Source organism: Coregonus clupeaformis, chromosome 23 (assembly GCF_020615455.1).
Source record: "Coregonus clupeaformis isolate EN_2021a chromosome 23, ASM2061545v1, whole genome shotgun sequence".
NCBI classification, from domain to species: Eukaryota; Metazoa; Chordata; class Actinopteri; order Salmoniformes; family Salmonidae; genus Coregonus; species Coregonus clupeaformis.
In genome coordinates, this window is record NC_059214.1 from 36,462,228 (window position 1) to 36,479,984 (window position 17,757).

At 42.6% G+C, this 17,757-nt stretch overlaps 1 protein-coding gene across 1 annotated transcript in view; it reads left to right on the forward strand.

The window, feature by feature from the left end:
- Nucleotides 1-17,757, forward strand: part of LOC121536152 — a 29,240-nt gene that overhangs the window by 4,419 nt on the left and 7,064 nt on the right. The window contains exons 3-15 of the mRNA XM_041843433.2: nucleotides 95-254; nucleotides 1,675-1,799; nucleotides 2,167-2,240; nucleotides 5,642-5,821; nucleotides 6,050-6,255; nucleotides 7,201-7,322; nucleotides 8,231-8,334; nucleotides 9,442-9,585; nucleotides 12,050-12,219; nucleotides 12,536-12,666; nucleotides 12,825-12,955; nucleotides 14,176-14,346; nucleotides 14,745-14,956. Coding sequence (XP_041699367.1) covers nucleotides 95-254; nucleotides 1,675-1,799; nucleotides 2,167-2,240; nucleotides 5,642-5,821; nucleotides 6,050-6,255; nucleotides 7,201-7,322; nucleotides 8,231-8,334; nucleotides 9,442-9,585; nucleotides 12,050-12,219; nucleotides 12,536-12,666; nucleotides 12,825-12,955; nucleotides 14,176-14,346; nucleotides 14,745-14,956 — 1,930 coding nt within the window. The remainder of the gene's footprint in view (nucleotides 1-94; nucleotides 255-1,674; nucleotides 1,800-2,166; nucleotides 2,241-5,641; nucleotides 5,822-6,049; nucleotides 6,256-7,200; nucleotides 7,323-8,230; nucleotides 8,335-9,441; nucleotides 9,586-12,049; nucleotides 12,220-12,535; nucleotides 12,667-12,824; nucleotides 12,956-14,175; nucleotides 14,347-14,744; nucleotides 14,957-17,757) is intronic.

A 17,757-nucleotide genomic window follows, 5' to 3' on the forward strand; every position in this document is an offset into this window, starting at 1 on the left:
CTGTTACTCTGTTAATGACTGTTATTGGGGTGTCTGTCTGTCTGTCTGTCTGTCTGTCTGTCTGTCTGTCTGTCTGTCTGTCTGTCTGTCCCAGGCTATGTGGCCCCGAGGAACCTCCCGAGTACAGGTTTCTTCCCCTTCCTCCAGACCCTCATGTGTAACACAGACAGCTCCTGCCACAACACGTCTCGTCTGTTCGCCAAGAGATCAACTAAGAACACCAGGGCATCCTGGACAGAACACGATGCAAAGAGGTACTCTGTCTTCACATAGCTTAGTGCTTTTATATAGTGTTTTTCCAGATGCTCAAAGCACTTTACATAGTAAGGGGGGACACTCACCTCATCCATCATTGGCCATTCTCATACAACATTCTCCTGAACCTGAACTGCTCTACTTGTGTGGTGGATGATGTTGTAGTTTTGATTTTGCAATTCCACTGACTGGAAGGATAGAGTCAGGGAATAGTGTGAGAAATTTTGATTTGAGAGCAGAAAGGCCTCATGAGTCATAATATAAGTTAATTTAGTCAAAAGTCAAACCTCAACATCCACCAGAACTGAACAAACTAATATAATGATAACCCAAAATGATTTGTTTTTACAGTAAGTAGTTTGTGGTTGTGTCACATCATTTATTCCTCTCAGATTCATCAATATTGTTTGTTTTTCATTTTATCATCTGGTATAGTTTTAGTAAATAGAGAGACACAAAGAGACAGGCCAGAGATCAGCAACCCCACAGCACAGAGGAGGGAGACACCACAAGGGAGGCGATGAGTGTTTTCATGGAACATTACCTTTGGGGGGGGGGGGGTGGCTAGGCGGGAGAGAGAGGTTTGTCTCGCTAGCCTCAGACAATAGACGCAATCTCTGGAATGATTTCTAACTCACGTTTTTTGAAGTACAGTATTTATTTTGTATTGGTCAAAAATATATTTTTAAATGATAGATTTTAGTCATTTTCTGAACATTTGGCCATGGAAAACGGATTGCTTTGTAAAGCTTGGTGTATTGCATATTTCAAGTTCCTCTGTGGAATCAACTGTGACTCCACCATTATGTTTAGTCCATGCTGTCGTTGTCACTTAATTCTACTTATTGTTGTTGAGCGTAAGAACATTCCATGAGGGTGCCAACGTTAGGAGAACCTGTTTGGGTTCCCCTTTACCTGGTGATGAGTAACTGACTGCATGACTGACGGATTGCTGTTACAATGCCTTACCCTTCAAAAAAGTCACATCTTCTGCCTTTTATCAATCATCATTATCGTCACCATTCAAGTGTAGTAAGCGTTTCTTTGTGTTAAAAACAACAGCTATTACATAAGTAACTGATGAGTGTTTGTTGTCAAAGTGTAGGGTTGTGTGAAAAGATTGTGAAGAGGCTATGCATTATGTTAGGCATTTGTAAAGGTCGTTGGTTGTCATTGTAGTCTACTGTATGATACATTTCTATTTTCTCAGTGGCAGTCTTTTTCTGCTCTCTCATTATCTAATTGTCATGCCAAACAGTGTTTGGCTTGACAATGAAAACAATGGACAAACAGATCTGAGACCAGTCTAACTGGTCCCCTCTCTCACCTTACCGTCTCTCTCCACCCCTTCTCTCCTTGCATAACCACTCTCACCGTACTTTCTCTCTCCTCTCCTCCCCTTCTCTCCATATATAACAGGGTATCCCTGCTGGCCCCTGGCACCCCTCTGCTGATGAACATCGGGATGGGTGGTAGAGTCCGTGCTGTGCTGCAGGAGACATCTGACCAGCCTGAGATCATGGAGATCTGGGACAAGTTTCTGAGTAGGTCCCCTCCCTCAGTAACAGAAAACCATGGTCTGGTCCCAGATCTGTTTGTGCTCTTGCCAACTCAATTTTTGTCAATGTTTGGCATGACAATAAGTGACAAGGAGTTGGCATGATAGCACAAACAGACTGGCACTCAGGCTAGAGAAAACATAGGAATGTCTAAAAACATACAGGCTAACTGCTAATAAATACTACACTCAATATGACTATGTTGATTTGTTTCCCTTGTAGCCTATGTTAACAATCTCTGTGGCAATGTCTCTTGTTTATATTTGTTACAATTTATACAATGACCTAAGGATGGTGTAAGGAATGGTACTGCACTGTCCTATATATTAACTATATCCTTAATCTTTTCCAGATGCCAGCCACCAAGGCAAACTACATAACATCTCTCTCATGGAGGGATTTAACAACACCCTACTGGGAGACGAGGTGCGTCTGATGGAAATCATCAATACGTACAGTACCTGTCAAAAGTTTGGACACACCTACACATTCAAGGGGTTTTCTTTATTTTTTACTATTTTCTACATTGTAGAATAATAGTGAAGACATCAAAACTATGAAATAACACATACGGAATCATGTAGTAACCAAAAAAGTGTTAAACAAATCAAAATATATTTTATATTTGAGATTCTTCAAATAGCCACCCTTTGCCTTGATGACAGCTTTGCACACTCTTGGCATTCTCTCAACCAGCTTCACCTGGAATGATTTTCCAACAGTCTTGAAGGAGTTCCCACATATGCTGAACACTTGTTGGCTGCTTTTCCTTCACTCCGCCGTCCGACTCATCCCAAACCATGTCAATTGGGTTGAGGTCGGGGGATTGTGGAAGCCAGGTCATCTGATGCAGCCTGGAGGTGTGTTGGGTCATTGTCCTGTTGAAAACAATTTATAGTCCCACCAAGCCCAAACCAGATGGGATGGCGTATTGCTGCAGAATGCTGTGGTAGCCATGCTGGTTAAGTGTGCCTTGAAATCTAAATAAATCACGTACAGTGTCACCAGCAAAGCACCCCCACACCATAACACCTCCTCCTCCATGCTTTACGGTGGGAGCTACACATGCGGAGATCATCCGTTCACCCACACCGCGTCTCACAAAGACACGGCGGTTGGAACCAAATATATCAAATTTGGACTCCAGACCAGAGGACACATTTCCACCGGTCTAATGTCCATTGCTCGTGTTTCTTGGCCCAAGCAGATCTCTTCTTCTTATTGGTGTCCTTTAGTAGTGGTTTATTTGCAGCAATTCGACCATGAAGGCCTGATTCACGCAGTCCCCTCTGAACAGCTGATGTTAAGATGTTTCTGTAACTTGAACTCTGAGAAGCAATCATTTGGGCTGCAATTTCTGAGGCTGGTAACTCTAATGAACTTATCCTCTGCAGCAGAGGTAACTCTGGGTCTTCCATTCCTGTGGTGGTCCTCGTGAGAGCCAGTTTCATCATAGCGCTTGATGGTTTTTGCGACTGCACTTGAAGAAACTTTCCGTATTGACTGACCTTCATGTCTGAAAGTAATGATGGATTGTCGTTTCTCTTTGCTTATTTGAGCTGTTCTTGCCATAATATGGACTTGGTATTTTACCAAATAGCACTATCTTCTGTATACCCTCCCCTACCTTGTCACAACATAACTGATTGGCTCAAACGGATTACGAAGGAAAGAAATTCCACAAATTAACTTTTAAGAAGGCACACCTGTTAATTGAAATGCATTCCAGGTGACTACCTCATGAAGCTGGTTGAGAGAATGCCAAGAGTGTGCAAAGCTGTCATCAAGGCAAAGGGTGGCTATTTCTCCGCTAACATCAAAGCTGTGACCCGATCCTGTAGGTTCATTCTCTACAACATTCACAGAGTACGACCCTACCTTACACAGGAAGCAGCACAGGTCCCAATCCCGGCACTTGTCATCTCCCGTCTGGATTACTGCAACTCGCTGTTGGCTGGGCTCCCTGCCTGTGCCATTAAACCCCTACAACTCATCCAGAACACTGCAGCCCGTCTGGTGCTCAACCTTCCCAAGTTCTCTCACGTCACCCCGCTCCTCCATACACTCCACTGGCTTCCAGTTGAAGCTCGCATCTGCTACAAGACCATGGTGCTTGCCTACGGAGCTGTGAGGGGAACGGCACCTCCTTACCTTCAGGCTCTGATCAGTCCCTACACCCAAACGAGGGCATTGCGTTTTTCCACCTCTGGCCTGCTGGTCCCCCTACCTCTGCGGAAGCACAGTTCCCGCTCAGCCCAGTCAAAACTGTTCGCTGCTCTGGCACCCCAATTGTGGAACAAGCTCCCTCACGACGCCAGGACAGCGGAGTCACTGACCACCTTCCGGAGACACTTGAAACCCTACCTCTTTAAGGAATACCTGGGATAGTATAAAAGTAATCATTCTACCCCCCCACCCCCCAAAAAAGGAATAAATAAATAAATACATATGAAAAAACAATGAGTGGCGCAGTGGCACTAGAGATCCTGGTTCGAATCCAGGCTCTGTCATAGCCGGCCGCGACCGGGAGACCCATGGGGCGGCACACAATTGGCCCAGTGTCGTCCAGGGTAGGGGAGGGAATGGCCGGCAGGGATGTAGCTCAGTTGGTAGAGCATGGCATTTGCAACGCCAGGGTTGTGGGTTCGATTCCCACGGGGGGCCAGTATGAAAAATTAAAAAATAAATAATGTATGCACTCGCTAACTGTAAGTCGCTCTGGATAAGAGTGTCTGCTAAATGATGTAAATGTAATGTAAATGTATTTGAAGAATCTCAAATATAAAATATATTTTGATTTGTTTAAAAAAAAAAAAAGATACAAAATTATAATAAAAAAAGAAAAAGAAAACAAAATATATATATATAAAACAAATGAAAATTTAAAATATACTCTAAAATTTAAAAATTTAAATATTTAAAAAATACATAAAATGTAAAGTGGTTGTCCCACTGGCTATCATAAGGTGAATGCACCAATTTGTAAGTCGCTCTGGATAAGAGCGTCTGCTAAATGACGTAAATGTAATGTAAATGTATTTGAAGAATCTCAAATATAAAATATATTTTGATTTCTTTAACACTTTTTTGGTTACTACATGATTCCATATGTGTTATTTCATAGTTTTGATGTCTTCACTATTATTCTACAATGTAGAAAATAGTAAAAAATAAAGAAAACCCCTTGAATGAGTAGGTGTGTCCAAACTTTTGACTCGTAGTGTGAATATATAAGTATCCAAAATAAAAGAGTACCCTCTGCACGGGCCTGACAGTATTTAAATCAAATACAGTTTTGGACGGAGGCTATTGCTATAAAAAAGTTTTTTTTTTCTGTGGTCATATTGACACCTGAGATGTCCCTTCTTATTGTAGCTAATGCGGATGCTATCTTTGTCCTTTGGGTTAGATATCATCATGACTGAGGTGGAACAGTAGTCAAATGTAATACTTCTAATATAATTGCTACTCTCCAGTAATCTCTTTTCAATTACTAATTCTATTGAAGATGTGTGTTTGTTTGGAAGTGTCTATTGTGTGGAGTACTCTATACAAGGGTTATACAGTGTTAGTTTCCCTGCAGTGTTAGTTTTAGTGTAGGTGTCTGTAATGTTTGGAAAGAAGAACAAATATGGCAACCCATAAATCAATCACAAAAGTATTCAAGCCCATTAGAATAGTTAAATGGGTGTAGTCTGCTGTCTTAGACTATTCAGAACAAAACCTTTCAACAGTGATTATGTTAAGAAAGTACTTTGTATTGAGATGATGTATATATAACTCAGTCCAAATACCTATGTGCCCATCCTTCTACTCCGTGGGAGCAGGAGGCGCTGGATGCGATGCTGGATTCAGTGAACATGTTAAAGAGGTCTCTGTGCTCCTTCTCGCTGACGTTCCTCAACGTGTCCTCCATGTCCTCCGTCGACCCCCTCGCCTACGGACTGGTCACCTTCTGCAAGTCCAACAACACCCTGCTGGAGGTCTCACTGCTCACCATCAACCAGGTGTGTGTATATGTGTGTGTGTGTGTTTAACTTTTCAGATAGATATCTGATTGTCTTGTGCGATGTAAGTAGCCTCAGCTCTCAGAATTCCTCTTCCTCACTGTTCCAACAGTGACAAACAAGACTTAGAAGGATGGCAACACAAGACTAATGTTATGCCAATTCAGACATCATATAGACGGATCATGTTTGGTTTTGAATGTTGAAGCATGCTGCTGGTTTCCTCAGGTGCTGACGGAGCTGATGCTGAAAGACCCAGCGCAGGCCCTGACCACAATTGGCACAGCAGTTGTGGTGTTTGACAGGCTTCAGAGGGAGACTTCACTGTGGGAGGGGCTACTGGGCCTGCCACGCCTCTTCATGCCCACCACCCCCGATAAGATCCTGGATCAGGTGCTGGACGAGGGGGAGAGTCTTCTGCACAACATCAAGAGGTAATGTATTAATCAAATGTATTTTACATCAACAGTTGGTCATGTGTGGCTCAGTTGGTAGAGAATGCCTCTTGGAAGTCTTGCAATGCCAGGATCATGGGTTTGACTCCCGCTAGGGCCACCCATATGAAAATGTATGCATGCATGATTGTAAGTCGCTTAACAAAGTGCCTAACAAAGTGCTTAACAAAGTGCCTAACAAAGTGCTTAACAAAGTGCTTAGCAGTAACCCGGCCTAGAGCACAAAGAGCAAGCAGAAGCACACCGGCCAGGAAACAACTAACTAGAAGGAAGGACCCTAGAGAGGAACCAGGCTCCGAGGGTAGTACTGTTGAGGAAGAGGGCAGAGTTTGGGAGGAGAGAGATAGTTGTAGTATGGAGGGTATACTGTTGATGGAGTTTTAAACTGTACTGACCCTAGCTTCCAACCCTGGGTGGTTCTGGGTGTAAGGTGTAGTTGCCCCCAGATGCTGATTTGGAGTCCGTTTTGCATTTCCCCCACCAATGGTTTAGGTTACGATTGGGAGAGGGGAAGGTCATCCTAGATCTGTACCTGGCGGAAACTTCATCTTGCTGCAGGTGTCTGGAATGTGTGTGTGTTTCAAGTTTCACGTTTTATTAGTCGTATGTACGGCATACACATGGTATATACCATCCAACGAAATGCTTACTTCCAGGTTCCTTCTCGAAAAAAGCAACAGAAATAAGATAAGATAAAATAAAAATAAATGGCTCAGTAGAATAGAATAAACATTGTAGCATAAGTATAATACAGGAAGGCACAATTTATAGTCCAATATTGTGTGTGTGTGTGTGTGTGTGCTTTCATGCGTGTGTGCACATTCAGATATTTCCAGGTCTGTGCTCTCACCGTAGCCTACGTAAGGTGAGTAAATCATTATCAGGCATCTGTTTTCTCCTCCTCTCCTCTCCTCTCCTCCGTAGGACTATGGCTGCCATCGAGAGCAGCTTCCCAGAGGCTAATCTTTCAGCTGTCTCCATGGTGAACCCTGCTATTGTCGGAGGCATCAACCTGCTCCAGTACATAAGGAACTGGCATGGCAAAGGTACAGTACCTATGCCAAGAATAAAGCAATCAACAAAATCACATATGTTTATTAGAAAATTTATTCAAACACATGTAGCAAAAGACAACATGCATAAATACAATTATTGAGGATGACACAAAACAATTTTTTTTTACATTGTGATCCTCACATTTTCATTGTGGCCCTCTTTGAATCACTTCCAACCTCTTACTTCATCACATTTGATCTCCATGTCTACTATGTCTATTGGTTTCTGATTTCTAATTACTACTTTACCTCAAGCATCAAATGTTCATCTGCACTCGTTTACGTGTTTTTGATTGGTCAATGTATTTATTCAGTTGGGAAGACATCAATCTCATCTAATGCTCAGAATCAGATGCATTTTACATTTTCAAATCGCATTACTCACACAGACTCCACATACAGGCCAACAACAATAAGCCTTTATCCCAAGGGGAAACCCCCTAACTAAAGCACAATACTGTTTCACTATGTTAAGGCGTTATCATCTGTGTTGAGACAAGATGCAATGGCTTAAATAACTATTAAATAAAGTATCAGGAATTTCTGATTTGTTGCTTTTGGATAGAAATAACAATTTGTACTAGAATAAATACTGGGAACTGCAAAACCAGCTCAGTTCCATTCAGCTATGTGAGTCAGCCAGGTTAATTGGAAGAGGACAGAGGGAGTGTTTTTTTCAAATGTCATGACTTACAGAATCAAACAACATTCTTTTGATTTAGAAGGGAACACTATGAAAGAAATGAGAATGTGAACGTACATCCAACATTTATACTAGACCAAAATACAAACCCCTCAGAGGAATATTGACTGTCATGTTTTCAGCCCTCACGTGTCAGTAACCTCTTTAGATAGGCCACTTTTATCTGAAATCTCTCTACAAATATGATTTTACACAGATGTCTACATCACCCTTGGTGACGTTATCATGGTGCCACCCAATACCTCAGTAGCAGCAGCCGTCAACACCCTCATGCAGCAGGTCAGGATACCACTAGACAAGGTAAGCCTCCCTTCCCTGGCCAAAGGCCCTGTTTGAATGCTTTAGAATTGTGAGTTAAGCTTCCCAAGCCTGGTCCAGATCTGTTTGTGCTGTCTAGCCAACTCCTGTGTTCATTGTCATGTCAAATTGGCAAGACAGCACAAACATATCTGGGACCAGGCTAAAGATTCCATTCCCTGGCCTAAATCTGTTTTCAGTACAGCACAGAATGTGTCAGAATGCCCTCCAAGAAATAAAGCTTTTGCCTGTATGATGTGCATACTAAATAATATAATCTGATTAGTCTAGGTACCAGAAAGTCACTAGGAATGCTTCTATCTGATATCAGGATAGACGTAAAACCTGTTCTTACACAACAGTGATACTCATCAGCACTTTTCTAAAAGGGGCAATATAGCTCCGTCTATGAATCTGAGAGTTCTTCAGCTCCATCCCTAAGCTATTTACCCCAAAAAGTGATGGGGTGATTGTTTTGTTGTTATTTGAATGCCAGATTGTCCCTTTAAAGGAATACTTCGGGGTTTTGGCAATGAGACCATTTATCTACTTGCCTAGAGTCAGATGAACTCGTAGATACCATTTTTATGTCTCTGTGTCCAGTATGAAGGAAGTTAGAGGTAGTTTCACGAGCCAATGCTAACTAGCATTAACGCAATGACTGGAAGTCTATGGGTATCTGCTAGAATGCTAGTAGCGGCAGGTAGCTTAGTGGTTAAGAGCATTGTGCCAGTAACCGAAAGGTCGCTGGTTCTAATCCCCAAGCCGACTAGGTGAAAAACATGTCGACGTGCCCTTGAGCAAGGCACTTAACCCTAATTGCTCCTGTAAGTCGCTCTGGTTAAGAGCGTCTGCTAAATGACTAAAATATATAAATAAATAAATAATCCCTTCATACTGGACACAGAGACATAAAAATGGACTGGGGAAGTAGATAAATGACCTCATTGCCAAAATCCCGAAGTATCCCTTTAAAGGAGATTTGTACAATTACTCCTAAAAAAGTTATGTTAGTTCAAAGTAATTATGTGATTATCAAGGTATTATTAAAGTATAAATTACTTTACTGATGCATACCCAAACATGATCCTCTCCAACCACAACCTTTAGGCTGTGGCGCTAACAATGGACAAGGCCCTCTTGCATTCCTACATATGTTCAGGAAACCTCAGTGATGAGCTCCAAGCAGCTTGTACTGGAGGGACAGTGGATATGCTGCTGGGGTGGATCAGTGCCGACAAGGTGGCCCAACAGGTATGTGTGTGTGGGTGGGTGGCTATGTGTTATGGCATCAGCACAGAGATGAGCAGAGAACAGAGGAAAACAGACAGTGAAGGTGTGTCTGGGGTGGGGCCGTTGCTGTCTTTCATATCCTATCTGAATAGCATTACAAACATTTTTTCCCCTTATTCTATTCTCTGTTGTTCAAATGTAAAGACATGAAGACATTATATAATTCCACATTCTCTCTCTTTATCTCTCTTCCTCCTTCTCTCTCTATTTATCCCTCCCTTCCTCTATCTACTCCCTTCTCAATATATACACCCAATCAGAGACACAGGGGCAAACCAAACACAGGGTTACCTTGGTAACATCCTAGCTTCAACAACATATCAGCAGTGGGGACTGATGGGGGAACTCACAGGGCCACCTGTGTAACAGGACCCCAGAGATCCCCAATTGCACCTTTCTGCCAGGCTGCCACGAGGCTAGGGGTAGAGATGTTAACGAATTACCAGTCAGAGGCAGAGGCAGTTAGCTAAGCCGCCCCTCATTTGTGTGCTCACTCACTGAACTGTCTGGTTCAGAAATAATATATTCCCTGGATGATAGCCTGACTGTTTGTTCACTAATGGATTGATCTTGTGATCAGTGGTTATTATACAGTTGAAGTCGGAAGTTTACATACACCTTACCCAAATACATTTAAACTCAGTTTTTCACAATTCCTGACATTTAATCCTAGTAAAAATTCCCTGTCTTAGGTCAGTTAGGATCACCACTTTATTTTAAGAATGTGAAATGTCAGAATAATAGCAGAGAGAAAGATTTATTTCAGCTTTTATTTCTTTCATCACATTCCCAGTGAGTCCAAATTTTACATACACTCAATTAGTATTTGGTAGCATTGCCTTTAAATAGTTTAACTTGGGTCAAACATTTCAGGTACCGTTCCACAAGCTTCCCACAATAAGTTGGGTAAATTTTGGCCCATTCCTCCTGACAGAGCTGGTGTAACTGAGTCAGGTTTGTAGGCCTCCTTGCTCACACACGCTTTTTCAGTTCTGCCCACAAATGTTCTATAAGATTGAGGTCAGGGCTTTGTGATGGCCACTCCAATACCTTGACTTTGTTGTCCTTAAGCCATTTTGCCACAACTTTGTAAGTATGCTTGGTGTCATTGTCCATTTGGAAGACCCATTTGCGACCAAGCTTTAACTTCCTGACTGATGTCTTGATATGTTGCTTCAATATATCCACCCAAATTTCCTTCCTCATGATGCCATCTATTTTGTGAAGTGCACCAGTCCCTCCTGCAGCAAAGCTCCCCCACAGCATGATGCTGCCACCCCCGTGCTTCACGGTTGGGATGGTGTTCTTCGGCTTGCAAGCCATCCCCCTTTTCCTCCAAACATAATGATGGTCATTATGGCCAAACAGTTCAATTCAGACCAGAGGACATTTCTCCAAAAAGTATGAGCTTTGTCCCCATGTGCAGTTGCAAACCGTAGTCTGGCTTTTTAATGGCGGTTTTGGAGCAGTGGCTTCTTTCTTGCTGAGCGGCCTTTCAGGTTCTGTCGATATAGGACTCGTTTTACTGTGGGATATAGATACTTTTGTACCTGTTTCCTCCAGCATCTTCACAAGGTCCTTTGCTGTTGTTCTGGGATTGATTTGCACTTTTCGCGCCAAAGTACGTTCATCTCTAGGAGACAGAACGCGTCTCCTTCTTGAGCGGTATGACGGCTGCGTGGTCCCATGGTGTTTATACTTGCGTACTATTGTTTGTACAGATTAATGTGGTACCTTCAGTTGTTTGGAAATTGCTCCCAAGGATGAACCAGACTTGTGGAGGTCTACAATTTTTTTTCTGAGGTCTTGGCTGATTTCTTTTGATTTTCTCATGATGTCAAGCAAAGAGGCACTGAGTTTGAAGGTAGGCCTTAAAATACATCCACAGGTACACCTCCAATTGACTCAAATGATGTCAATTAGCCTTTCAGAAACTTCTAAAGCCATGACATAATTTTCTGGAATTTCCCAAAAAACTTCAACTGTACATACAGTAAGCTAACATCAATCTCTTAAAAGCAGAGGGAAACAGGGTGTCAATGGAGATTCATTGATTTGAGGTGAATTCAATGTCAATGCAGTCAATTTAGGAAGTAAGCTGAAATTCCAATTGAACATTTCCTCTTTTTTATAAAAATTTATAAAAATGTCAGCTTGATTCCTTGAAATGAAATTGACGGCAGCCCTGTTTCCTTATCTCCTTCTTCTATCCTCTCCAGTATCTTCCCATCTTCAGACACTTCAGTTTGACTGTTTGATCTGTAATGGGCTGATCTGATGATCAGTGGTAACTATATTAAACATACTGTGCATACAGTAATGTCCATCCCCAAAAAGCAGGGAGAAACAGGGTCGCAAAGGAGATTGCAGCATTCAATGGGGTTTATTGGTCCTCTGTGTGACTTGCCGTGTTTCCCCTCCTCAGAGCCTCCTGGCCTGGAGTAAAGACGCTGCTCCGGGGGATGTGACCTTCACCAGAGGCCTCATCCACAGCCTGATAGGACTGTTTATGGCCCCTGAGGTCCACGGCTCCTCCAACAATATCAGGTCCCAGCGTAGCAGCGACACGCAGCCTCAGAACACAGAGGAAGAGCTGTGAGTGAAAATTATTTAGTTTCTCTCATTGTGTAGTTCTGGTGCTGGATACATGACAAATACTGCACATTTAAAATGGGCAGTTAAATATTTCATTTGTCATTCAACAAGGGTTGGAAATGGACTTAAAGTAGTCGTCGGTGAGGATAGAACTTTCACTTGATTCTACCTGAAATACGTGTAACTGATCTCAACCCTGGAATCTTCAGAATAGTCCATAAACCCCATAAGAAAGTATATTGCCAAGCAAAGAAGCCCAAAGTCTACCAGTAGTGTCCATTCTCCCATGGGTGACCTCTAAACTCTGTGTTGGCAGGTTCCTGAGTGTGGGCTCAGTAGCAGTCGAGCTTCTGAAGGGCATTCCTGGCTGGAACTACGTTCAGATGGCCCTCACCACCGGCCATGCCTCCATGCAGCTGGCTACGACAGGCTTGGACCCTCTACTGAGTATGTACTGTGTGTATAGAGCTGCATATAACCCATGAAGATGAATTGGAACTGTATACTTTTGTTGTGCCAATAAAGTATTTTGAATTTAATTAAATTAAATTGAACACTCCTCTGATTTGACCATGGTCACCTTGTGTTTTCTTCCTGACACATAGAGATGATGGGAAAGGTGTCGACAGACGCCCATACCTACCAGGATATCTTCATCTCCTTGATGTCCAACCAGGCTGCCGCTGACAACTTTGCTGGACAGGTCATGGACTCAATAGTGAAGTCAATCATGAAGGTGAGTGGACTGGCTTTAATTAGGAAAAGCAGGCAAAACTGGTTGAAATGTCATCGTAAGTAGAACTAAAGTACTTATAACCTGTTTACAACCAGAAGTATACTGAACAAAAATATAAACAAAACATGTAAGGTGTTGGTCTCATGTTTCATGAGCTGAAATAAAAGATCCCAGAAATGTTCCATACGCACAAAAAGCTGCTTTCTCTCAAACGTGTTTACATCCCTGTTAGTGAGCATTTCTCCTTTGCCAAGATAATCCATCCACCTAACAGGTGTGGCATATCAAGAAGCTGATTAAACGGCATGATCATTACACAGATGCACCTTGTGCTGGGGACAATAAAAGGACACTCTAAAATGTGCAGTTTTGTCACATAACACAATGCCACAGATGTCTCAAGTTTTGAGGGAGCGTGCAATTAGCATGCTGACTGCAGGAATGTCCACCAGAGCTGTTGCCAGAGAATTGAATATTAATTTCTCTACCATAAGCCACCTCCAACGTTGTTTTAGAGAATTTGGCAGTACGTCCAACCGGCCTCACAACCGCAGACCACATGTAACCATGCCAGCTGAGGACCTCCACATCCGGCTTCTTCACCTATTGGATCGTCTCAGACCAGTGTTGTGTCGAGTAAACGTTGCTAATTATGCTGTGTGACCAAGGAGAACCCGCTGACGCTGTATTTTCATCATAAAGGTTTATTCATAACAAAGGGTTACAGCGTCGATTTACAGATACCTGCAGATACCTGGAGAATAATCGCCCCATCTCAAATCTGATTATTCTGACCTCCTTTGTCTCAACCTAGTATTTATAATCTTTACCCTGCTGTGGGTGGTTTCCCATACAGACTAATCACCTGTCTCCACACAACAGACTTCCTCTGTTCTATGGTGTGTCCCTCTAAAACTACTCCCTCTAAGCTGAATAAACCTCCTCTCAAGTTCCATTTGAAAACGTTACAAGTGCCGTGCTCTACCAGCTGAGCTACAGAGGACCACATATATGATATGGTGTTCTTGTTCGGTTCCAATAGGTCCTAATGGCTCAGGGACATTCATTCATTCAATCATCAATGAATGAATGAATTAATACATTAATTAATTAATTAATTCAATCATTCATTCATTCATTCCTTGTTGGTTTCCAGTAGGTCCTAATGGCTCAGTGACATTCATTCATTCATTCATTAATTCCTTGTTGGTTTCCAATAGGTCCTAACGTCTCAGGGACCAGTGAGGTGTGATGATCTGCTGGGCCAGTGGTCCTGGCTCTCCTCTCTGAGTTCCATGGACCCCAGCATGTGGAACGTCCTATTCTGCCCAGGGAACAAGTCTCATTTCCATGACGCTCTGCTGGCTGAGTGGATGCCTGTGGTTGCCAAGGTGAGTCAAGTGTACCTACACAGCACTCACAGGTTGTGTCTTATTGGCCAGGTCTCCCTAGAAAACGAGGTACTGGTAAAATAACTGAAGATTAAAAGGTTATCACAAAAGCAGAATACAGACAACACAAACCTCCCTCAGATCCAATACTGGTTTAGACCATGTAGGTCATTTCCATTGTAAACATTGATGAATGGTCTAGTGGGAATACTGTTTGTAGTAAACAGAAACTATGTCATATGTGAGCCTATGGATTTTCTTTATATATTTTTACTTTAAGTACATTTTTGGGATATTCATAAAAATTTTTATAAGCCAGCAATTGTTGTTATGTTATATCCTAAAACATGTATATTCATCATTCTTTGATAATTTTGTCATTTCCTTCTTTATCCAAGGCGATTCAGCTAATGAACATAGTACAGGGCAGTAACACCACCAATGTCACCCTTCCCATGATCCTCACTGAGTGGCATGCGCTGGCTGGCTCCTTTGTCAGTGGTGAAGTGGCCTTGATGAACTTCAGTAGTCTGTTGGATGCTACCTACCTGGTGGGCTGGGTCCCTGTGAACATCACTGCAGTGGACTGGACACAGATTCTCATGACAAGGTTAGTGTGTACACACCCTAATGAAGGCCCTTCGGCCAAAAGGTTGGTCAAATAAATCGACCAAGTAGAGATGAGTGTGTACTTTCTTTTTCATTTGTGATGGTCAGTGTACCTTTAGTAACCACATAATGACCATACTGTCTTGAGATAATGTATTCAAGGTTTGTGTATAAATGAGTATACAATATCCTTGCATCCACAAGCACAGTTATCAGTATGTAGGCGAGCCGACATTATGAAAATATTGAGTCTATCAACATGTGTTAGCAAATACAATATGCAGAAATGTTACTGAATACATAATTGATGTAAGGTGAGATTAGGGCTGTTGCGGTGACCGGACTACCGCTACACCAGCAGTCGTGACCGCAGTAAAATTCCACTTGACCGTTGAGTCCCGGTAATCTCCTTTTATGCGCTCTGGATATGCTTAATTGGGTGGCACATTACCTTTAGCTATACAGAATATCTCACCACCAAGTGTTTCCATCTCCTACTCTCTCTCCTTTATTCCTTTCTCGAGCATGCAGAGAAGCTGTTGTGATGGAAATTTCTGTTAAACCATTATTATGCTTGTGTACTAGAAGCTGTTTTCTTTAAACCTAGTTGCTTAGGCATTAATTATGAGATTGGTGATGTAACTAACTGGATCATATGAGATGGGATTGTGTGTGCATGGGTATGGGCCTGTTGTTTCTAACGGTTCTGTGGATGTGTAGCATAGGAACCTAGGTTTAGGGAAGTATGTACATGATGTCTGGGCGCACAGCCAAGAGCTGACAGGCAAGACCTATGGTTTCCTGCTGGTCAGAAGGGAAAGAACTGGTTCCTCTCAATCTACTGAAACCAGAGCAAAGTGTTAAATCCTGCGCACTAATGATAAAGCTGTTGTCCTGGCTACGGCCTGTTGCTGGGCAAAAGGGTCAAGCTTCTGTGTGTGTGTATGTGTGTGGGTGGCGAACCAGCTTGCTTGCCTGGTTCGAGGGACCATTAATCTACTTTTGATGAGCTATGTCTGGGGAGATTTCCTGTTGTTTTAACACCTATTGTCCTCAGAATGAGACTACCTTTTTCACAGTTAGTCTGCACCCTGTACCTCAGTTCCGTCTCATTGTCCAGCACATACACACACCAAGATCACAAGTTTTGTACATGCTTGCATAAAATGGCTTGCCTATATAAGGTTTCTGTACTCCTCGTGTCATTTGAGCTCTGGCGTACACCTCAGAAGTGTATGCCTGTCCAGCTTCATTATTGCAATAATTAATCGATAAATAAAGTTTAATTGTTTGAAGAAATAACAGTCTCTCCTTATTGGGTAGAATTTCCACGACACTGTCAATAGTTTATTGAAATATGTTTCGTTGCGACAACATGTTACTATTGATGTTCCCAAACAGATTTCACTTGGTTTCATAAAATTAAGCCCTGGGTAGCTTCAGGAACATGGTTGGAGAGCCCATGGCATACAGAGTGTGGGCAGAATATCACCTGTCGTGCAGCAAGAGCATGCTCCTCAAACAGTGGTTGATGCATGGAGTGAAATAAGTGTTCTTATATTTATTTCTCAGCTGTAGTAGGCTACCAGGCATCATTGAAAAACGGATCGGCGGGAAGTGCGCAGCCTCCATTCGCAATTCGAGTGCATACGGATGACATGTCTTTTTCCCCCCGCCACTGTTCCTGCCCATTTGATAATGGGCCATTCTAAATCGAAACTAATTTGACATATTAGTAAAGACAAGATTACATTGAGAATAATCTGATGGGTGAAAATATGATCACTTCATGAGAGAACAGCTGTGCATCCTGAGGCAAGGAACAGAGCGCAAGCTTTTTTTGTAACTTTCTCAAATCATCAATAGCCTATAGTCTCATCATGCAGCCCATATACAGTGCCTTCGGAAAGTATTCAGACCCCTTGACTTTTTCCATATTTTGTTAGGTTACAGCCTTATTCTAAAATTGATTAAATTGTTTTTTTCTTTCATCAATCTACACACAATACCCAATAATTTATAAAAAATAGAAAACTGAAATATCACATTTACATAAGTATTCAGACCCTTTACTCAGTACTTTGTTGAAGCACCTTTGGCAGCGATTACAGCCTCAAGTCTTCTTGGGTATGGCACACCTGTATTTGGGAAGTTTCTCCCATTATTCTCTGCAGATCTTCTCAAGCTCTGTCAGGTTAGATGGGGAGCGTTGCTGCACAGCTATTTTCAGTTCTCCGCAGAGATGTTTAATCGGGTTCAAGTCCGGGCTCTGGCTGGGCCACTCAAGCACATTCAGAGACTTGTCCCGAAGCCACTCCTGCGTTGTCTTGGCTGTGTGCTTAGGGTCGTTGTCCTGTTGGAAGGTGAACCTTCGCCCCAGTCTGAGGTCCTGAGCACTCTGGAGCAGGTTTCAATCTCTATACTTTGCTCCGTTCATCTTTGCCTCGATCCTGACTAGTCTCCCAGTCCCCACCGCTGAAAAACATCCCAACAGCATGATGCTGCCACCACCATGCTTCACCGTAGGGATAGTGCCAGGTTTCTTCTAGAAGTGACACTTGGCATTCAGGCCAAAGAGTTCAATCTTGGTTTCTTCAGGCCAGAGCATCTTGTTTCTCATAGTCTGAGAGTCTTTAGGTGCCTTTTGGCAAACTCCAAGCGGGCTGTCATGTGCCTTTTACTGAGGAGTGGCTTCCGTCTGGCCACTCTACCATAAAGGCCTGATTGGTGGAGTGCTGCAGAGATGGTTGTCCTTCTGGAAGGTTCTCCCATCTACACAGAGGAACTCTAGAGCTCTGTTAG